The sequence below is a fragment of the Falco rusticolus genome, chromosome 13, assembly GCF_015220075.1.
Source record: "Falco rusticolus isolate bFalRus1 chromosome 13, bFalRus1.pri, whole genome shotgun sequence".
Lineage (NCBI taxonomy): Eukaryota > Metazoa > Chordata > Aves > Falconiformes > Falconidae > Falco > Falco rusticolus.
In genome coordinates this window covers 19,669,853-19,693,278 of record NC_051199.1, presented here as the reverse complement: position 1 = coordinate 19,693,278, position 23,426 = coordinate 19,669,853, and the positions used below count along the sequence as shown (strand labels likewise).

General features: G+C 46.1%; 1 protein-coding gene across 9 annotated transcripts in view; it reads left to right on the top strand.

Annotated features, from left to right (window-relative positions):
* Positions 1-9,799: 9,799 nt before the first annotated feature.
* ABCC5 (ATP binding cassette subfamily C member 5) overlaps positions 9,800-23,426 on the top strand; it is a 49,205-nt gene continuing 35,578 nt past the window's right edge. For 3 of the 9 annotated variants that reach the window (XR_005107143.1, XM_037406163.1, XM_037406161.1), the window contains exons 1-3: positions 9,800-9,933; positions 11,299-11,473; positions 22,533-22,571. Coding sequence is in view for 6 of the 9 variants with exons in the window: in XM_037406163.1 (XP_037262060.1) it covers positions 11,345-11,473; positions 22,533-22,571 (168 nt within the window). In the remaining 3 variants the exon portion in view is untranslated. Of the gene's footprint in view, positions 9,934-10,592; positions 10,743-11,298; positions 11,474-20,313; positions 20,411-22,532; positions 22,572-23,426 lie in introns of those variants that run through there. The other 6 variants (XM_037406165.1, XM_037406164.1, XM_037406171.1 and 3 more) reach the window with 4 other exon arrangements.

Here is a 23,426-nt window from a genome sequence, read left to right as displayed (position 1 = left end):
GAAAAGCAACAAGCCAACACTGAAAGCTGGACTTAATTCATATCAGACTGTAGCCACATTAAGTGCACTGCAGAGAGCAAGCCCTGCTTTTTTTTTAAAGACAGAGGCGGCAGCATAGGATTTGCAAAGCCCGTGCAATGCTTGAGCTCATTTTTCCCACCCACATGAAGAGCTGCTGTATTTTCAAAGCAGGAGCAGCTGGTGATTGATGCTACGTGCACCTCACTCCGACAAGGAGCTGGGTCTGAACAGGGTATTTTCCATTAGTTCAAACTGGTTTAATCTCCTGTCTTTAAGAGGAAGCCAGATGCTCACTGACGGGGAGGATCTTTTGCACAGCAGTGGTCTGAGATCTTGCTCTGCTTTTCGTACACTGACTCTCCTTTACCTCTGTCACAGTTTCCAGCAGCCACACATTTTTTAGGAGGAGGAACTGAGCCATGAGTTCACAATGCGATACAGCTGTAGTCACCGAACAAGCTGGGGATCACCCCAGGATCACCCCAGCACTGTCACCCTGCTCCCATCCTTGTAACCACATGCAGAAGGAGGTGGTCCTGATGCCTCTAGTCTTTACATCCCCTCACTCCTACCCACTGCACTCCCAGTCCTGGGGAGAGAGCACAGGGGTCTGGAGGTTGGGCCATGCTTTGGTTATCAGTATTAGGCTGGGTTTGTTATTAGGGTTGTGGGGCTGTGATTTGTGTTAACCAGGCTGCAGACCCTAGAGCCGCTTCTCACTCCTTGAGCATTGGCCTCATCTCTACAGCCATGGCTGGGAAGGTTCCTGTCCTCCCAAGTCGTGATGGAGAGCAGCACGCAGCTGCCGGAGTGCTTTGTTTCCAGTTGACATGATCGAGCTATGATTACAGACAGTGATTTTCCTATTAGTGGTTCAGAAACAGCTGGGGGACTCTCCCCCACCTGCAGAGCATGGGACACGCACATGACAAGGCTGTTTGGCAAAGCAAACCTGCTCCAGACACATGCCTTCCCGTTTGGGGATTTCTGCAGCTTCAATAAACAGCCTCAAGGTTTCAGACTGATCAGTATTTCCTTCTGGGGTACATCTTCACTACAAGCTTTGCCTTGGATAACCCAGGCTGTCGCCTAGGCTTTATCCAAACTTTTTGGTGTTCCACAACAGTGGTACCCATGGTCCCACCAGCTGATGCAACAAGAGGAGATATGAGCGAATGTTGTGGCCACCCAGCCCGAGACCCATCCTCCTTGCACTGTGGCTCTAGCCCTTCACTTGGGGGCCAAGAGTCCCTCGGGACACATGTGCTCACCTCCCATTCACTGTGCCAGTCTCACAGAGTTAACAGAGCCCTGGCGGGGCTGGGGTTAACAGCTAACCGAGCCCTGGGGGTGCTGGGGTTAGTAAGGAGTGGAGGTGGAGGGGATCGTGGGGCTCCTGAGCACACAGGCACCTGGGTGTCTGGTGGCATTGCAGCATGGCTGCTGGTGTTCAGGCAGAGCTTCCCGGGGAAGCAAAAGCAATTAGTTCAGCAAAACAAGATGCACACAAGGGAGGTTGTCTTAGGAGCCCCCAGGAAACCAATCCTGCTGTTCCTGGGGGAAGAAAGCAGGAGACAACTGTCTCTCCTTTTCTACCCCAGCAAGAGCAGAGCGAGTCTCCCTAAGCCCTACTAATGACACACTGCTGCTTTGAGTTCCCATCCCCTTGCTGTTTAGACACAGAGCTGCTTGCTTTCCCCTGTGACCCCACGCAGGAGTCTCCAAAAAACAGCTCCTTGCTCCTATCACCCCATGTGCAGCAGGGCCGGCCCCTGCGAACTGGCCACCATGGCATTCAGGAGAGCCCCAGCACCAGCTGCGCTGGCAAGGACGGTGCTGTCTGACTCACAGCTTCCCCATTTTCCCAGTTTTCAGCTGCACAGTAACTGTCCCAGAGGCCCAACACTCTCTGACCTTGGCTGTCCTCATTTGCTTCTAAAACTGGCTGATCACACTGATGAGCTCCAAAATTGGCATCCCAGCTGGCCTCTTCTCTTCCACATGGGATCCCAGACACCGTCAGGGGCTCCCAGCATTTTTAATTATTTTCTTCCTTTTTTTGAAGCCCTTTTTGTTCATGTTGCTTTCGGTGTTCCCAATGAGACAGAAAGCCTCTGTCCCCACAGGCTGCTTGCCGTGTGCTCACTGAGGCTGGCTCATCCTTCCCATGCACCTTGGAGGGATGCCTGGGACCACGGGGGCAAACACAGGTTGGTGGTTCCCTGGTAGCATGTGCTAGGCTGGGTGGCAGAGGATGCGCTACAGAAAAGCTCAAGGGCTTGAGAACATGTGGGGAAACAGAGACCTTGACTCCAGTGGTAGCGGCAGTCTCTGCAGCATTGCTTTCCTTACGGACCCACTGCCAGACACCAGGAAAACATCTCATCTTCCCAGGAGTGTGGCTGGCACAGATGTGAGGTACATAATGGCCAGCTGAGCTATCATCAATAAGCATCTCTGCAGAGGATGAGAGCAGGTGGTGAGAGAGCTAATGGCACCCACAAACCATGTCCTGGAGGAGGAGAGAGCAGCAAAGGAAGGTGTTGGATGTCACTGCTACACAGCATGACTGAGATCTTGGATGGATCCTGACAGGGTCACTTCACAGCAGATGTTGGAGATGGGGAGGGTTTCGGGGGAATGCGAGGGAAGACATGGCTACTGACAAGCTCCTTATCTGCTGGAAGATCAAAGAGGTGGTGCTTGTCTGTGCCTGATGTGCACCTCATGAACCAGGAGCTGCTCGGAGGAGCAGCAGTGTTGTGGGTGCTGGCAGGGCGAACAGCAGGAGAGAACACTTTGCATGCTTACATGGGGCTGTCACAGCTGCATCCACACATTGTTTTTCCATGGTACGCCCCGATGGTGCCCATCTAGCAGGCCCTGTACAGCCACATACGCTGTAAAAAACCCACACATCCCACTACAGGCCAGCTGAGTGACCTTATTGCTATGTCAGGCTCTGCTGTTTCCACACAGCTGGAAGTAGTGACACCGTCACCTCAGCCAGCCCACAGCTCTGTGTTTGCAGAGGCACAAGAGGGTTGGACAGAGCGTGCCCTACCCTGGCAGCGGGCTGTGACCATGTCCCTGGGAGCCGACGGGAAGGTCATGCTGCGTCATGCTCTGGCTGTCATCTCAAGGTTTTGTAAGGTTTAAACCAGTTCCCCTGCCACAGCCTGTGTCCAGTATGGTTCCAGCCACAGCTGCTTGGCCAGCCCAAAACCAGCTCCAGAAAAGCAGCCTGAACTGGACACACCACTCTGATGTGCCTGTTGTCCTCTCCTTATGCTCTGGCCTGGGGACAATCCTGGACCGGTCTCGGGGAAGGGTTACAGGAGTTCCTCCACAGATGCTTAGTGCTGCAGACTAAGCAAAGCCACTACTGCACATCTGCAGACTATGGGTAATAGGTAAAAGGAGGTAACTGCCAAAACCAGAGTGGAGTAATTAGGATGCATCCCAGCCTGTTAATGCTCATCCAGACACATCTCTAGCTTTTGATTGTAGCATTGTTTGGCCTTTCCACTAACTTTGTCAAGTAACTGGCTGTCCAACACAGCCAAGGCTCCAGTCTGTTGTGCTGTGCAGCAGTTTGGCCCGTACTGCTGATTTCTATTGATTACTCATTAACCATGGGTGTGGTACAAGTTGTAGGAACCACACAACTTGCTGCTGTGTACAGGTCTGCATTGGCTTCTGGTCTTTGGGCAGTGCTTTGCCCTTGAACTGATCTTGTCCTCTCAATCATCAGGTTTATAGAAGAAAGATCGAGCAATCAGTCTAGAGATGAACTGCCTTAACTGGTTTGCTGGACTGGATTACACTTTCAGTGTTGCAACAGCTTTGAGAGCGTCTAGCTTTTCCCTCTAAGAAAAAAAGTTTTGAATTAGTTGCTGCTGATTGTGCTGGGAGGGTGTTATTTGTGTCCCACCCTCCCAAAGCCCAGAGAAAGTAGCATAAGAAATAAGCTGTGCACTTTTCCCATGCTCTCTCCTCCTGACCTGAATGATGAATTGCAAAACAAATTTAATCTGTGTGATACAGCACAGTATTACAACTTTTACTTCTGTACCCTGACAAGCATAATTGCTGCAGAAATAGGGCAGGGTGACCAAAACCTAAAAAATATAAAATAACACTGAAAGGCATTTGTTGCAAAAGCATGGCTATTTGTAGAAGCTTTTGAGAATGAGAGTAAGATACTGTTAGCTTGGCAAGTAAGGTTCATTCTCACATGTGAACTGAAGATGATGGGCAGTACCACAGTAGCCTGCAGTGTTATCACCCCCTGAATCAGCCCAGGAGCCTTATCCTTTGAAACACAGTCACAGTTTGAACACCCACACTGCTGACAGTTTTGCACAAACATCAAGCAAGTACAGTTCATTTCCAGGAAAGCTGAATGCACAAGTATATTAAGATATTAATGAATTCCTGCCTAAAACAGGTCAGGAGGAAAGGGAAAGATTCATCTTTTCTCTAGGTCCAAATACATCAGTTCCGTATTTTTCTGGGGGAAGGGTGGGAAAATTATGGCTTCCTACTGTGCTGCATGAGTTGGCCTCCACTCTCTCCAGTTTCTGATCTGCAACACAGATTGCTCAGCACTGAAGCAACATAAAGCATATGAACTTGACTGTCTGAATGAGTCATTTGCAGAGCTGCAAGCACAATGAGACTGCAGTAATGAAAAGGGGGGAGCTCAGAAAGTGTCCATGCTGCAAAGCAAGAGGTCCCTGGGGCATTGCTTAGGTCTTAAGCATCCCACAAGGTCCTATGTCTGAACACACCCTGAAAATCAGAGCAGCAAATGCCGAGTTCCAGGAAACGGTTGGTTCACGGCACTGGGTCTTTCATGCCCTAACCCTGCTAACCCTTTTGTGTGCAGCTACAACCAGGAGAGGGGAGCAGGGCTTCATATCAGGCTCGTACAGGGAGATTAATAGCTCTGTGGCGTGGGTTTAGTTGGAGCCAGGTAGGCACAAAGCATGTATGGTGGTGTGTGCATAGTCTTGTGGATAAGCATGTGCAGTCCAGGAGGTAGGGAGACACCTGGCATGGACAGGCATGCCTAACCAGGTGTTGCCACAGGCAGCTTGGAGGGCAGTGGCCATGAGCCTCCTCAGACCCTGCACACAGCAGCAGGATTTTTAGGAAGACTCAGGTGCCAGCAGCACTAAATATATGCAGTGAATATTTGTGACTCTTCTTGTTCTTCAATCACAAGCCATGACCAAATCCATTAGATACCATAACTTCTCAAACTAAAGGCAACCCTACCCATTTCTGGCTGTAACAAGTAATGACCTCTTATGCAACAACTTTATTGCTGATTATTAATGTCTTTGCAGGAAACCGGGCTGTGGTTTTCATGAGACAAACAGTCCACTGATGTCCAGAAACATTTTGTATGCTAGTGGGATCTAAGAGGGGAATAGTTGAGCAAATCAAGCAGTCTCTGACAGCCCTGCTACAAGTACCACACTGGTTCCTAGTCTCCTCCTCGTCTCCTCAATGGGATGTTAACTCTGGAACTTAAGGATAATGGACTAAGAATGACTATTCTCAGTCATCTTCTTGTTGATGCTTTTGCCACAAACATTTTCCTCTTCCTCTTAAACTGTGAAGGCGAATATTAGATACAAAGGAAAATGAGTAATCATGTCTCTCCATTCTCCAGTTGTAGGCAGCCTGTACCTACCTGAGCCAAGCTGCCCACATGGGTTGGCAGCTCCCAGGAAAGAGAAATGCAGCCCAGCTGAGGCTTAATTACTGCTTTCTGAAAGAGTGCCTTGCAGTCACTGCAATGCAATGGGAAATCTTTCAGCCTGCTCTGAGAGCTCAAAGTCCTGAATGTGTGTGGGAGGGAGACCTGGAAATGATGGGTAATAAAAGATTGGGCACTGCACAGGGATAGAGAATCAGGTACAAGCTGATGAACGCAGTCCCTCCAGACTTCCCTATTTCTGGACTTGTTACGGTTTGTAGCACTTCAGGCTAAATTTGAGGTCATGGGACTTTTACTTAAGATGTCCAATTGATTTCTGAGTTCTGCACTTCATGGCTGAGAGCTCTGATGAGCAGGAGTGTAAAAAAGCACCAGCAAGCATAACAACTGTCAGCATGCTCATCAGGAGGGCTGAACCCACGAAACTCGTACTGAAAATGCAAGCCTCAGCAGTCAAGACCAGGCAGCCCAGCAGGGAAGGATAAGGTGTCCTCTGTGTACGAGGTACATAGGAAAGGAGATTTGGGAGAGAGGGAAAACTAGCTCTCTGCAAGGACATAGAGATTTGTGTCAAAGGAAGATACCTCTTCCAGCACCATCCACTCTGACTGAAGCATGTTGTGTTCCCCAGCCAGCCTTGCAGAGCCCACAGGTCTGGAAGGAGGTGCTGGGCAGGTGGCAAGCCTGATATGACAGCTTTATGCTCCTGTTAGCCCAAGGCATCTCCTGGTATTCCACGTATCTCCATGGTCATTAGGCCAACCACCATCACTGTTCAAAACTTCAGCTGTCCCCCAGCACAGCCATTATTGCTGTCACCACTCATTACACTCAGTCTCATCATAATCTGAAGGTCCTGAGGTTGAGCCTCACATGGGGCACCAATTGTAACAGCACTCTCAAAACTAGACAGCTGCAACAAGGTCTTCTACCATCACCTACCAAATTAACTTCAATAAGTAGTTAGCACACCCTGTCAATCCCCCATAAGGTCCCAAAGGTCCATCTACTGTTCATACTGTTTCTTCATACCCTTCAGGCCAGTTTCTCTGCTTCTCACCTCTGCTGCCTTCTCCTTATCTCTCCTCCTCACAGGCACACTCTCTCTCCTCCCTTTGCTTCTTCCAGATCTCCCTCTCTTCATAGACTGCTTTCTCCTCTCCATTGGCTGCTCTCTTCTCTACCCCTTAGAGCTATTTAACCACTTCACAGGAACCAGCTACAGCTGCACCTTATCCACATCAGCGAACCCGCACCCCTGAAGCCAGCCCACAGCTGTATATTATCAATGTTAATTAACCCAGCTTCATTCCTCTACAGTAGGAGAGTTGGATAAATAAAGACCTTCACTCCCACAAATTGAGTCTTGGTTTTCCAGGTCAGCCTGGACGTGCTCCATTATCAGCACCAATGGCTCAAGTCTGTTGGTTTCAAGTATTGCTGTAAATGTGCTGATGTTTGTTTTGGGGTGAAGGAGAGCAGATTCTGGACATCTATAAGAAAATGGATTGTCAGGTGCGGTCTCCTCACCCACATGGTCTGCAGGCCATGGCTTTGCAACTGTGGCTGGCTCTTTGGTCTGGCTGTGCTTTTCTTGCTGCAGTCAGGGCCGATTACTACAAATCCTGGATCTTGAATCAGGGCAAGTTTTAATACTGTACACGCCTTGTTTATGTAACAGCTGCCATCCCACAGGGAAGAATCCAGGACTTGCAGCATTAAAAGCATTAGCTGCTGATACTGGAGCTGAAGTTGTAATTCCTCTGATTGGTAGCACTAGTACATTTATATCCTTTAGAACAAACGCTGGAGGAGAGTCATGATGCACTTAAAAGTGGGTTATGCCTACATAAGCATTTTCCTCCTACTATCATACTAAGGGTGTATGTACACTCCCAGGACCACAGGTGTGAAAATGCTGCTGCTGCCGGCCCATTGGCCAGAGCTAGTCTGGGTGGAGTGTATGCATTGTTGTTTATCAGCACAGTTTTCTACTAGCACTCACGCCCTCCCTTTTACTCTCAGATATGCTCCAGCACTGGAGGGATAGAGGACAGAGCATGTGTAGGCAGGGCCCTGGCTCCCTTGGCTTAAGCAACACTCTCTGATTATCTCTCCTAACATATTTTGCAACCACTTTGACATAATGGAGGTTCCCGTTCTTCCCTCCCTCTAGGTACATGATGCAGAGCCTTGGCTTCGACAAGTCATTAGCTCAAAAACAGTGAGGCACCTCTGAAAAGTAGCTCTGGTTGCTTCCACAGCCCAGGGGCCAAAGACACGCTCAGGCTCAGAACAATTTCAGGTCAACACCCTGAAATATAATACAAGTGATTCACCTTGAATTTTTAACACAGTTTAATTCTCTCCATCATTCATACTCTGTCCTTTCTGTTTATGTGGTTTAACTGCACTGCTCAGTAACTGCACATATCTACCCCTACACTCCAGTGTGTTTGATGCAGACAAAGGTCTGTTTAATAACTGTTCTGAGACTTGCTCTAAATTGCTTCCTGGCTTCTGTCTTAAAATCCACCTTTTCCCGGGACATAGCATTTATAAAGCATGACGTGCACTTTGCAGCTTCTTCCGCAATAAAACCTCAGCCAAACCAATCTGAAACTGCATGACTGTGAATCCTGGGGAACAGACAGCAGGAAAACGCAGCAGCCATGCGTGCTCTCCGCTGCCGTACCATGGCAAGGGCCCTGTTTCTACGTGTCTGTTTGTTGGGTCTACTGTCTCAAAATGTTATAGCACCTGCAACGGAGCCAATTCTCATTTCTGCCAGAAATGGAGTTGGAGCTCTGCAAGATGTGTAACAGTATGTGTTGGGGAGCTCTGGTACCTTCAGGATGCCCCTGAATTGTTGCTTGCATGGTGACACCTTTTACCTGTAGCGCTGGCCTGTGGGCTTGGAAGGAATATTCTGGGTCCAGTTGTACTTCCAGATTCCCATCTCTCATCTTTACCCGAGTCTATTTCAGCCTTTCTATCCAACTGACTCTCACAAACATTCCTGACAGGAGCGCAAGGACTGCGGTGCAACCCAGCACTTGTTACATAAACCACTTTAACGAGACATCAGCCGAATTTGGCCGGTAGAAAGATGTCAGCCGAGGACAGAGTATTTAAACACAGCAGGGAAGCAGCTACAGCTCGGGGTTTGTTAAGGATATTTACAGCCCTTTGAGGAAGCGCAGCGCTGCCCGTCTCCTCCTCCGCCGCGTCCCCAGGCGGGGCTGGCTGCCCGGTGCCGCTGCCGCCCCTCGGCCATTCCCAGCCTCCCTCCCGGCTCCCTGGGCACAGGGGAGGGCCTGGGGCAAGTCCACGGTCCCTTCAGCCGGTCTGAACGCCCTCTGAGGGGCACAGCAGGGGCTCTCCTGGCCCCCCGCTTGTCCCGCTCCAGGCTGCGGGGGGCCCGGCCCGCTCCGCCACCTCAGCCGGGCTGAAGGTTACGCCCCAGATAAGGCCACGATCGCACTTTCCCCGACCGAAACGCTGTGGGTAACCGGCAGCGGCGCCGCCGCAGCGGGAGGCGCCGCTCCCCGCTCTGGCCGCCCGCTCCCGCCGCCGCCGCCACACCTCCTCACACCGGGCAGCGCCCTGCGGCAGCTCCCGCCGCCGGGGCCGCGCGCGGGAACCCGCCTGCCCCGTGCGCTGCCCCCCGCCCGGCGCCAGGTGCCTCCGCTGGGCGCGCGGTTGTCCCGGCGGGCGCGCGGCAGTGCGCTGCATTGCGCCGCGCCGTGCTATGTTGCAATGCGTTACAGCGCGCTGCACCGCGTCGCGTTTGCGTTGCGGCGCGCTGCATTGTCACTGCTGCCGCGCCGCGCCGAGCCCAACCGCCGGCCGGCGGGGAACGTTCCAGACCCCCCACGCTGCGGCAGGGCAGGAGCGGCGGGAAGGGGCTGGGCTGGGCGCGGGCGGGCGAGGCGGGCCGAACGGCGGCGGCACGCGCGGGGCCCTCTGGAGAGCGCAGTTCGCGGGCGGGCAGGCGGCGGGCGCTCGCGCGCGGCGCGGACTGCGTTTCCCGTGGGGCGCCGGGCAGGAGCGGCCGCCGCAGCCCCCCCCCGCCGGGGCGCGCAGGCGCAGCGCGGCCGCCGGAACCGCTATAAGGGACGTTGTTTGGCTGCGCGGCCGCTGAGTGGAGAAGCCGCACCGGGGGTAGTCGCCGGGAGGAGGTGAGCGGGGCCGCCCCGCCCGTTACCGGGGGCGGGTGCCGGGGCGGGAAACGGCCCTTTGTGTAGGTGAGGGGGCTGCGCGTGACTGAGGCGGCGGCTTTGCCCTCGCTTTCCTGTGAAGCGGCCGGTGTCCCCCCTCCGGTGAAGGGGCTGCCTGTGCCCCCCTCGCGCCGAGAGCTCGGAGCCGTCGCTGTCTGTCCCGCCCCGAGTGGGGCGGGGGGCTCTGTCCCTGAGGCGTGTGTGTGTGTGGTCTGTTTTGTTTACGCCGGTGCGGCGCAGGCACGGGGAGGGGGACCTCCCCCCCCCCCCCCCCCCCCCCGGGTTGTGCGGGGGCGGCAGGCCGGGGGGGCTGTCTCGCATCCCCGTTGCAGGAGGGATGCGGAGCCAGCAGGGTGCAGCAGCCCCGGGGCCGGCGGTTCTGCAGCATCCTCCCCCGGCGCTGACACATGCGGCCCCGGGGTGGGGGGCACTGCCGAGCTGCGAAGGGGGGCGGTGGGCTGGGGCTGGCTCCTGGGGGGCAGCCGGGGGGCGGCGGTGGAGGCGACGTGTGTCAGCGGCTGGGGACGGAGGCTGCTTCTGCGGGGGTGGAGGGCGGCTGGCAGCCTGGTGCGCCGGGCCAGACCCGCTGATGCAGATTCTGACTAATGCACCTTAATCAGGCTTCTTCGATGGCGTTAGTTGAAGGCAGGTGACAGAATGCAAGAGCAAAGTCCTGCGGTGGGGGGTGATTGTCTTTTCGGGACTCTGATTCTCCCTGTGACCTTACGGTGCACATTGATGGGTTGAGGCGAAAACCTGCGGCACTAAATGTGTGATGCCTTCCTGAACCTGTTCATACTTAATAATAGTTCAAGCCTATGGAGTAAGTGAATAATACTATAGAGAAATAATATATTTTTCTGTAGAGTGTGTTAGCAGAAGGACTAAATTTATTGTGTGATACCTCTAGAGAGGTCAGTCTTGCAAAACTTCATACTGGTAAGCTGTGTGATTTCAGAAACTAACAAATTATTTCAGGGATTTGATCTTCCAAGGCATATTTGTTAAGGTTTCAACTAAATGCTGCAGTTATTTGATCTGTCAGGTTGCATAATTGTATTTCAGAGTTCTGAGGGTGGAAGTATGACAGTACTCCAGTGCATTGAGAATCATTGTACTGTTCGGTTACCTCAGGGTATGTTTAAACTAGTTCAGGAGAAGCTAGTCTTGTGTGGGTTTTCGAAGTCTCATTATTACAGTCCTGTTGTAATAACTCTTTCACAGTTACCTTTTGATTTTTATTTCAAAAGAAATTTTAAAATAGGTGACTAAAAGTATATGCTATGTCTGACACACCAGTTAAAGTGGAATTTAATTATTTTTCAGATATTTGAGGGGAAAATACACTTGTAAACCCTGGCGTTTACAGAAGATGAAAGACATCGACATAGGAAAAGAGTACATTATACCCAGTCCTGGGTATAGAAGTGTAAGGGAGAGAGCCAACTCAGTGCAGCATGAAGAGCAGGAAGGGTCAAAATTTCAGCGTGCTAAGCATCAGGTCAGTTCACTTTCATTGTTTTCTTTGCTATCTATGCTTATTAAATTACATGCAGCAGCAGCCTTTTTGCTGTGCCAGCTCTATATAGATTCACTGCATTGAAGGTCAATAATGAATATTCCCTTTTGTGTGGAAGAGGTCATCCCAAGGGGTGCTGTATCTATCTTAGTAGTAAGTCTGAGCACTTCCTAAGCATTTTTCACTTTTAAATATGACTTTTTAGTAACACTTTAACAAAACAGACTTTTTCCTGGTATTCAGATCTTGAAGTTGAATGCAAGAAATGTTTTAATGTTTGTACTTAAGAGAATCACTACAACGAAGCAAAAACAGTGGAGAGCTCTCCACTGATCATGCACAGTTCAGTGTTGGCAGCTGAAAAAACTCTTAATCATGCCATGTTTTTCTTGAGGATTAATTTTCTAAAGCAGATGTCTAGCTTGATCTAATAACAAGACTTCTACTTTTTCCCTCAGACGGAAGTAATTTGTATTGAATACTGTTTCTTGTGCATCTGTGTAGTTAACATGATAACATGCTGTCATAGCTAATTCTAGTTTAATTTGAGCTGGGTCTTGAAATAACCACTGACTTAGAGTTTGCATGTTACTGTTCTGAATTTCTAATTTTTAGAGCTTCTCACTGAAAAGAGTGCATGTACCAAGTGCTATATGTAGGGCAAAAAAACCCGCTCAGGTAAGTGGGAACACCCGCATGGGTGAAAGACAGTCTGAAATTAATAACATGTGCCAGCTGAAGATCATAAAAAATATTAGCTGCTCTGAATGCTAGCACTGACATATTTTCTTGCATGTCCTATTCTTAACACTTCCTAAAATACTAATGTAGAAATTTCTGAAACTAAATAAAGTTAATACTACCTATGTCTGATTTCTGTGATGACAGTGTGCTTGCAAATGTGTTGCTGGGCATTCAATATAGATTGCCTGTGATGGCCCTGGTGTGAGGGTTGTGAAGTGGGGAGCTCTATTTGCATAGAGGAATAGTGAAGACTTTCTTAAAAGGCTTAAGTTTTGCTGCATTATACTAGATGTGGAGGTAATATGTACTTAAGATAAGGCTTACCTTGTTTCACTGGGGCTTGAAGGGTTTTGCTAGATCGTTTGTTTTTGTTTTTTTTTTCTGTGGGTTAAGGGTGCTGCACTGCTGTCTTTTGAGATGGGAGTGATCTGCTCTGCAGCAGGCTGAGAGCAGTTAGCGCTTGCAGGCCCTGCAGCTCCTAGTGTCCCTACAGGCTCTATGACTCAGCAGACTTGCTGACAGTATTCAGAGGAAGGTAGAGTGATTGCATTAGAGCAAGCACTGATGCAGAGCTAAGAGCCCTCTGGAGTCACAGTGCAGCTTCCTAATGACACTTACTACACTGATGTCATGGGCTTGCTGTCCACTGCACATGATCCAGTAGCAAATCTGCTCTGTGAAATTAGTGGTGACAACAGTGATGCTATTGGAGGACAGCGTTGTTTCCTGACCAGTGGCAATGGAGTTGAGCAGTAATCATAGCATGTTACCTCTGCCCGGTGGTCTGCATCTTCTAATCAAGTTGATGCCTGGTTTAACTTTTGAGGAGAAAATCTTTATCTCTAAACCTTCTAAATGAAATCGGCGATACCAAGCCAAGTCCTGCATGTCTGTACAGTGTGGTGTTAAGAACTCTTAACTTCGAGGTAGCTTCAGGTCAGCTTAACTCTGTTGTTGTAGCCTTGTTTACCCTTCTACCTCTACCATTTCATTTGCTGCCTATGACTACAGGGTGGTAGACCCAGGTAATTGACTGCAAAACAGGGGTTCTGTAAAACTTGTGATTACTGATGTGAGAAAATGGCTCACCCTAGTTCTCACCTACAACTTTTATCTTTCTCTGAGTAGATGGATGAACCTAATTAATATTTCTAATGGAATGGGCTAGTTCTGACAGGTTACCCATTTTACTTGCTAGCTATTTTTAATATGCCAGGTTGATTAATTTCTAGCTAAAATGTTGGTACCCTTCTTGTTTTGCTAGCCTTAAGCTTGTATACAATTGTTAAACACAAACAGCTCTGAATTTGTTGCTGCATGTCAGTGAGATTAAATCCTGCTTACTTGCAAAAATACTGAGGTTAAATAAAAGGAGTTGTATTCGTAGTATCTTATCTAAGTTAATGTTCATGTTTGGGTACCAAGCTTTCTAGTTGAAACAAGCTCTGGTTTCAGCAGCATTCTTGGCCTTATCATGTGTTGGGGTGCTTTATACTTTTGTTAATGGGGATGAGTAAAGACTTGCCTTTCATAAGGCTGAACTTTGCCTGTTTGGTCAAGCACATCCCCTCTGTCTGTAAGAAATGAGTGAAAGCTGTAGCTCAGCTGTTAAGAAGGCTGTTTCAAGGGAAGGGAAGGGACTGTGTCCTTTGCTGCTTTATCCTTCGTGAAACCTGGTATTGGGTCAGATGCCTAACCAGGCTTATTGGGCGCATGTTGGGACAGCTGGTGACAGAATGCAGTGGAAGGCTGATGTGATGAACTGCTGTAGTCCTACCTTTCTGCAAGTAGAGGTATTAAGCTGTAGTGAAACTCTGTCACTTGAGCAACAGAGTCCGGTGTGCCATTAATAGAGATTTCGGTACTCTTATTTCTTGTAGAAAACCTATCTCAGATTTGAACTAGCTTGATCAGAAAATGACAAAGCTGTAAGCATGATCTATATAGCAAGTAACATGCTGCAAGCAGATTAAGGCTGTTGTTTCACCACTAACTTCAGATCTTTGTGGAATACAGGTTTGGGACTGTTTTGCAGCAGACTATACCACATGAAGCAGACTTCTTGCTAACATTTTGCATAGGTACCTCATAGAGTGAGGTAGAACTGTAGTTCCTGCTGAGGAGGATACAGGAATGTGCTGCCTCTGGTAGTCAAGGGCCACTGGTTAACGGCCAGTGGTGGTGACTGCTTCTGGCAAGACTAAAGGTACACTTGGCTGGTCAATGTGACTTACTGATTTTTCTGTTGCCTGTATTGCTGCTTTTTTATACATCCTTCTTAACTTGCAGTGGACAAGACTACTTGATTGCCTGATCAAGATACTTGTAGGTGAAAGATCTATTTTACTACTGAGCCAAGGTGCCAGGACCTTGTAAATCTTTTTTTTTTTTTTTTGCCTTGCATGAAGATTGTATTCATCTTTGCTCTTTCTGGCTTGAAACCTTCATACTGATGTTCAGGTTCCCTGCTGAAAGGATGCTGTAATGGGTGTTCATGATGAGAATGAATAAGAACTTGCAATTCCTATCTTAAAAACTTAAATGCTGTTTGGTCACAGCCCGAAAGATCACTTCTTTGAAAGACAGGAGCTTTTCAAATAGGCTTCCTGGAATCATAATTGAAGTCATGCTGCAATATAAGTAGGTCTAATCCAGCACTTCCTGGTGCTTAATGGGAATGTTGCTATAGAAATTTGGACCTTGGAAATAGGCACTCTAGGACTGAAATTCAAGAAACAATTTTTGTTCAGCTTGTGAATGCATATATTCACCTGATGAATAAGCTTCTGCAGTGTGTTCTTATAACAATAGATTTTTATGTCCTTAGTCCTTAATGTACTTACAAAACAGGGTGTTAACTACATGTTCCCAATGTATAATACCATACTAATCAGGCTTATTGTATGTGGGGGCATGGCTCTTCTGAAAGAAGATGGCTTCTAGGTGCTCTTGCTGCCTAGCACTTCAGTCAGTAGTCTTGATCTGTAAGAAGCCATTACAACTCAACCGGCACGTCCCTCAATTTTTATTCACTGCTAATGTATCTGAAGAAATTGTATTTAAGTTTTTCTCATGGAAACAGTGTGTCCTGAGGAGGAGGACAGGTCTTACTGTATCCATGAAATATAGTATAAAGTAACAGATGAGAGAGAGAATTTTTTCTCAGTGATTTTGCAATAAGCTCATCTCAAATGTAGACTTCATGTTTATTTCATGGAACAGCAGGCAAGTGAGTATTTTGGTCCCCTACCCCATTATATTTGCAACAACAGAGGAGGTTGTAAAAGCAGCTTGTTTTCATGATACACAGTGCTTGTGAGAACTCAGTTCTTGAAATTTGAGTCCCCCAGTTAACAATGTTAGGGCACTAACTGACAAATTGTACTCAAAGCTGTAATTGGTTCTGAGTGGAATGCAGTGTTCAGGATTAGGTTCTTGATGCTGAAGCATCTACAGCATCTGTGGTAAGCCTCAAGTGTGGATTGCTGCATTTCAAGACACTGGGCAGTGTGGAACTTTAGAGATTGCTTTAAACATGCAGGAAAAATGTGTTGCTAACTTTAGCTATCAGAAGCCCTACTATTGTCTTCACCTTGATCTCTTATTTTTCAGGTTTGTCTGACAGCTTTTTGCCAAAGACAGAGAATGTGATCAGAACTTGTTGGAGTTGATGTAAAACCTTCAAGTGCTGATAGCTTTGAAGTGATTTATCACTGTCTGACTGTCGGTAGTTGGATCAATGCTGCCTCTCAGCCCCTCTGGAGCATCTGAAGTGTCTGAACCAACTGTGCTGAACAACATGTTCAAAAAGAGAAATGTGAATATAGCCTCGGTACTAGTTCCTTGGCACTCCATGCTCAGAGCAGGCCTTCGAGACAGCTTAACTATAAGCTTTTAATTTTATTTGAAGCTGCTGGATGTCTCTGTGTTTTTCCAGAAGATTCCTTATTTTCATAACTAAGTAAACACAGAACTTTAGGAATCACAGCCCAAATAGGCTCTTAAGGGCTGTAGGTATTCTGAATCAGTCAACGCAAAAGTATTGCTATATGACTGGCTCAGATCACAGCTAGAAACTGTAGTTGAGCTGATGCCAGTGCTCACTGCGTGACAAGGTGAAACTGGAGTTGACTGCTTGATCAAGATCAAGTGCTAGATTTGTTTTAATTGCCACCCAGCTGAGCATCTCATTGGTGTTGGCTATGCTAGGAGAGATGTGCAGGGATAGAGGAAATCTTGATATGGATGTTCATGTATTTCTGAAACTTGTACGTGCTGTTGTCATGCTCTGTGTGGCTACATGTAGCAGCTTGAGGATGTCTTGTCTGTTAATAACAGACTACGCACAAATGCAGTCTTAATACTTTATTTTCTCAGATCATAGCTGCATAGAAGGTGAGGGAATACTTCATTTAGGTAGTGTTGCCATAAAACATATAAAATTGACACAGGTGCAAGTATCTACGAAGTCTGAATTGCTACAATAATTTCAACCTAGAATTAGAATTTCAGCTTTTGCAGTGTAATGCGTTTATGTATTCTGCTGCAGAGTCTGACTGCAAGGAGATACTGATTTCCTGGGGCTATGATAGTAAAATTGGAAACTAATGCTGTTAAACTTTTTATTGTCAACTGACTTTTCTACAAAGTAGGAAAGAAAACAGTGTTTGTCCAGTGATCTTTGGAAGCCTTATATAAAAGGCTATGCTAGGTGAGGCATGCTCCTGTATGGATCCTTCTTTGGTGTGTTCTTCCCATGCTGTGAGCAAACTGCTGCCAATGTAAGGGCACTGATGGAGGGAGTAGGTATGACACGTTGTAAAATTAACCAATTCCTACTAACAGGCAGTGGATCAGATCTCTTTATCTGTAATGTCAGCTCTGAAGGCTGAAGATCTAGAGCTGTAGTTGAGCAGCTGAAGTAGCAAGGAATTGAGTGACTTGATGGGTAGACCAGTTCTGTGGACAGTGCCCATAAAAGGTGCTACATGCCTTATTCTTAGTTGGTAAAGTTTTAACTGAACACTATGGTATATGCTTGTCACAGGAACAAAGTATGATGCAGAGTCCACAACTGATGGAATTTGTGTGGTATCTGAACACACACAGTATGGTGGATAGAAACATTGTGCTAATAAACCTCTAAAATTGGGGAGCTGGGGAACTCCTGGTTCAGAGCAATGGTTTTGCTACAGTTCATTGTTCCAGAGTATTTATAATAGGTGGGCATTGGCAAGCTGAAGTTCTTGTAGGCTGGGTCCATAGATGGAGAGAAGCCACTACTTTGTATGGGCAGGAGTCTTCTGGGGAAAAAGCAGCCACTGTAATGTCTCATGCTGAGAGGAGGGAGGTGGCAGGAAGGAGAGGGTAAATGGAACATATAAGCTTCCATGCTGAAGGGGGCTAAGGTGAACAGTGCATGAAACTGAAGGACAGCACCCCTCAAACCCAGTTTCACTGACTTTACTGCCCTGATAGTGCCTAGAATATCTGTGAATGTTGTTAGCCGAGAGAATCTTCCTGTTATAAGTTTGATGGTATTTAACCTTTCTAACCATTGCACAGGAGGGAAGATGAAAACTCTTACTTTTCTTAGTGCTTCTACTTTGGTTTACTGTTATGCTATCAACAGATGTTTAAGGGGTGAGTAGACAGTGCAGCTCTATCAGGAGCATGTAAAATGCTCTCAAGTTCAATTTTGAGATCACCAATATTCTGGTGATTCTTTCAGAAATTTGTCTGAACATCCTCAGTGTGATCAGCAGAGCTGAAACTCAAGGATAAGTTTACATAATGAACTCAAGAAGGCAATTCTAGACAAGTGCCTATATGCTGAAGGCATGTTTGTTTTTTTTTTTTCCTCTAAGAAGCCTTACACTTAGTAACAGGAAGAACAGAAAGGCAAAATCCTTCACTGGGTAGAGACATTCTCTAGAGGAGCACCAGTGTCCTGTCTAATTCATGGCTTCCATTGAAACTCTGCTGCCTTCTTTAGTGGACTAACCACCTTTTGTCCAAGTCCTAGCTGCATGATGAAACACCAGATCTGGCCACTTGTCAGTATTTGTCTTTGACGACACTGTTAGTTGCTCTTCCTTTATCTAAAGCAGACTGGTAAGTCAGCCTGTTCTTGGCCAACAGTGTGTAAGGAGCAGGTTAACAATCAGTGAAAGGAAGATTGTAATATCTTTTTCCATTGTAGTGTTCCATATCTAATGCTGGACACATTCTGCCCTGTGGCTGTCTCAGAAACATAGTGTACAGTTACAAGAGTTTCCAGGATTTAGTGGATCTATCCCAAACTACTGGAGAACTTAAATGAATCACAGCTCACTGGTACATGGGGAGTTGTAATGCCCAGAGAAGGTTATTAGTTGAACATTCATATCCTAGTGCTAAGGAATAGTCAGCTGTGGTCTGAACTCTGCATACTGTGAACAGGTGTTCCACAAACAAAATCTGTATTTCAGTTCTTTTTGAGGATCAAGGTTAAAAAATTTCAAAATCAACATGTTTGGAGCCCTGAGGTGTTTACTTTGAGTTTACTAGTTCATTTGCCACGTGAGTGGGATGCCTCTTGCTTTTGGAAGCATGTGTTGGTACAGGAAGGTGAGTTGAATAAAAAGGCTGTTGTGTTAGGCTTGGTAAATGCTGTGGTGTGAAGGCTTCTGCTGTCATTCACAGGTGGTTTCACTCTACAGAAGTTTGAGTTTAAAGACTCCCTGGGTATTCCTGGTGTACTAAATTGACATGTGCAGCTTCTGTTGTGACCTAGCTTAGGTATGGCCAGAGTAAAGGATATTGCTGGAAGAACAGCTCCAGCATATGGCAGGCTGTCTGCATGTGGTTTGGGATAGCAGAGCTTACCTGAGCAAGTTGGGAGTCAAATCCTCAGCCTGTGCTGTGCTACTTTGATCTGTTTAGTGAGGAATTAGTTTCCCAGCGTTGTGGGCAGAGCACATATAGGATGCTAGTTCTGTAAGGCAAGTTATAAAGTTGGTTGTTATTTCCAATTCCACAGGAGTCTGCTGTTACTGTGCTATTGGTGTGCATGAACTATGTAGCTTTAGTGCTGGATGATCGGTGTACAACCTCAGCTCTGAATGAATCTTATATTCTTTGATTACAAGATCATGAATACTAGTTTTAATGTAAAACAAAAGACTTGGATTCCTGTATACCAGAAGCCTAAACAGGTGCATAACTGCTAATCAGGTGCACACATAGCATCTACTGTTGCAAAATCCTAAAACGAGCACCACATGCCAAATTCTGTGTTTCTTGGATTGCAGGAATAAGTGGATTTGCCAGGGAATGGTTTAGAACATCTCACATCAGTGCTAATGCTTGTCAGAATTCAGGGGCAAGGTCAAATAAGCAATGTTCCCCGAAGAAACTGGTATACCTGTCTTCAGCAAGGACTCTCTGCATGAAGTAGAAGTGCTCGATCTATGTGACTAAAATATTCAGGCTCATCACAAACACACATAGCCTTTGGTTGTTTGTTTGCAGAGCCCTGGTATCAGTGTCAAACACTACTGGCAGACTTCTCCTCTAGTCTGAGGATGCATAGACTCAGGTTAGCTTTGAAACCATGACTCGAACACTAATTCAACCTCTTCTAATCCTAGCCCAGAAGAAAAACTGCAGAAGTCTTGTGTAACGAAGTCGCATCTAACAGTGTGTTACAGTGAATGGCTGGACTTGAAGCTGTCACATCTGTGAATTCTTGTAGCAAGTCAGAGCATGCTTCTGAACAGCTAATTCTCTTTTCATTTAAGATAAATGTGGCACAGCTGCGCTTATTCCTGCATTTGGATAAATGGTTGGTGCTGTAAAGAGCTGTTTTTCCTTGTAGCTGAAGCTGGGAAGGCAGCAGAGACATGAGCTTTCATTTGTACGCATCAGGAGGCGGAGGAAGACAGAGGCCCTAACTTGGAATCAACTTGGAGTTCTTTACTATTTAAATAAGTTCCAACTTTATGTAATAGTAAATAAACCACAGGAGCTTTTGTATTTTGTTGGCTGCAGCGATTAATAAAAGAAACCTTTGTATGTCTGCTTTGGTTTCCTGTCAGGTAGCAGTATGACCAGAAGAAATGAAGCTGCTTCTCTGTGGTGATCTAAGCCCTGGAAGATGCTCCGCCTTATGGAAGAGGCGGCAGTAGTTGTTTGGTGGGTGGGGTTTGGGTCACATGTTGATTGCATGTATATCACATACTTACTCCTTTTGCAGAGAAAGGAATGGAAAAAAAATCTGTTTTGCTTGGCCTCCAGGCTTGTCTGGTTTTGCTATTATCTGATGTTACAGTTGTCAAATCAATATATTCCTACCTTTTCTGTTAAATATGAGATTGCCTGTGTGAAAGGCTAGGATCTTACTTCACTGGCTTTTTTTTTTCTTCCTGTATACAACACAACTGCTGCCTTTCTCTTCACCTGCTCCCCATCCTCAGAGATAAATGCCCATATTGGCTGCTTAACAGGTGTTCAGAAGTGTTACTTTATTTCACATACACAGAAAGGCAAGCAAATTCAAGTAATGTTCATGATGCCTCTCTTGCTTCCTACATAACTTCTGTCGTTCTTACCTTTGACATACATATTTGACAGTTTTGTAGCTTGGCTCCTGAATTTTCTGTACTTTTGTGGCCTTCTCACATGACCCTGGTATGTGGGTTGTGAATTTGGTACTGCTGTCTCTAATTTAATGAGCAAATATTTTTCTTTGCCCTTAACAACTTAGTGTTCTCCACTCACCCAGACTTTCTGTCATGGCATGTCTTGAGCCACCCATGTCATCTTTCTGGCTCTCACATTACCTTATGTGCTTACCGCTGCTGTGACCAATTTGTTGGACAAGGAAATTGTGATAACAGGTGCTGGTTTTGTTGGGTGCTCAAGTTGCAGAAAGTTAGAGGGAGCACATACGTTCTGTGGTAGCAGCACCAGCCATGCTTCTCTTTGCCTGCCTGCCTGTGAGCTAGCTGTGGAGTTAAAAGAACAAGTCAAGATCATGCATGTAGTGATATTTCCTCAGTATCCTCCATACTCCCAGGGATTGCTCTCAGGATTAAAAGCTTAACTGTTTCTTCATCTGTTAATTTTCCCAGTCATATGTTGAATCATATCAGCCTGCATCCATGTCTGCCACAGCTTCACAAAGTGTGGCGTACAGAACTATTGCCCTCTGTTAGAAGCTGCCCATGGCTTCAGAATTTTTTTTAATCCACTAGCTATTGATAAGATTGCTGTTATCCTCTGTTGTGCGTCTAATAAACCATACTGTGCTTACCCTGTGTGAGTTTAATTCTTCCAAGTTTAGTCCATTTATACATTTGAACTTTACAGCATCCTATGACAATTTTAAATCTGTGTGCATTGTGTGAAAACAATCAGTTTCAGAGTCCCCAGTTCTTTAGTTGTAAGGACAGTTAGTGGTCATTCTCTCATTCTCTTCTTTATGCAATTCATGACTTTATGGACCTCTCAAATACTGTACCTTATCTTTATTTCACTCTTCTGTCCAGCTGAGAGGTCCTAAATATATGCTTGTGTGGAAGCTGTTCTAATCATAACTGTTCTCATCAATTCCAGAAAGAGTTTTAAGTATAATACCCTTTTTAAACTCAAGTGATAGGGGACTGACTCCCCTGTTCAAAAAAGGGGCAAACCCTAGGTGTTTAAGTGGAATAGTAATGTTTCCTGCTCTGTTCTTTGTGTCTTTTGGCCTTTGTGATATTGCTGCTGTTTTTCAAGAAATGTCTGAATCATTCCGCCCCCCCCCTCCAGTTAATGATACGTAGTTTAGGCTTGTTTTGTTTCTGTAAGCATTTCTTCAGTGTTATCAATGCTGTGTATCACCTGGTTCATTGTTTGTATTGGTACATTAATAAGTTGTTGAATTGCTGTCTGATTTCTGTTTGATAGTGTTGATTTATTAGACATTTCTTTCAAAAGCAGCGCTCGAACCTGTTATATCCCATTGCTAATGACTTTTTCAAGGTTTTAGTTTCCAAGAAAACTGTACATGCATTCAGGCAATCAGGATATTGCCAGCTGATGAACACCTGAAAAAGTAATAGGGATTCAGAAACCAAAATTAACAGTTTGGGGATTGTTGTTAGTTCTTGTTCTTCAGTCTTTTGCTCTAGAAATGAATTGTAGACCCGCTTAGGAGTCTCATTTTTTCCTGATAAACACTATGCTTGGAAGATTTTCTAATGTGACACAGAACTGTATGGTCTTTCTTAGAATCTTCATTGTACAGCAGTGTTTTGCTTTTGTTTCTTGACAGTCATACATGTGGGATTTTGACAGCCTTGCCAAGATGGAGGTGAGCGATGTTCTTGACTAGGGGTTTGTACTTATACTTGCCTATATGGTCAGACATTATAAAGGCCTTTTAAAGGCAGTGCCCTAGTCTTTTATCAGTGCTTCTTCTCCACCTTTGCTGAGAGAGTTCTGTTAAGCAGCTCTGGAGAGTTTAATTATTTTTCATAGTGAGTGTTCAAGTACGTTAACTTTGGACTGCCTAAAAATATAGTGTCTTACAATTGTGCTTTCTTATTAAAAAGCTATTCCTTTTTGTAAGTGGTGAAAAACTTATAAGCTGACAAATACAGTGGGTTTTGTTTTGGAAGGCTGCTTTTTTTTTTAACTTATGGGCACTTTTTGCATGCTCTGAAAAACAATGATTCTGCAAATAGCCTGTGGCATCACTTACAAACAAGCATGTTACCAGCAACCAAGTGTTTGGACAGATCTGCCTAGGGCTTTGACAAAGGATAAGGTACCAAACCAGCTATGAATTACTCTGCTGCAACCAGAAAAGCAGTGGTTGCAGAACTTTCCCTGCTACTGAGTCCTTTGAGACATCTTTGGCAGGTCCCTTGTTAGGACTGATTGGGGTAGATTTGGTAAAGGGGTTAAAATTTGCCCTTAATGAGTCAGTAACTTAATATAAATTGAGTGAGAAGTATTTTAATTCAGATTTCAAGTGCTGCATAATTTTGAGTCACTCCATGTGTCATAATGCTCTTTTGTTTTCTTATGACTTTGGTATCTTCTTTTGTAATCATAGCTTTAGCGAATAAGTTTTTTGAACAGGACCATGGATTATTGAGAATATGCTTAGGCACTATTTAAGTACCTTGGTTAAATAAATAAAGGACAGGTTTATGCTATTATC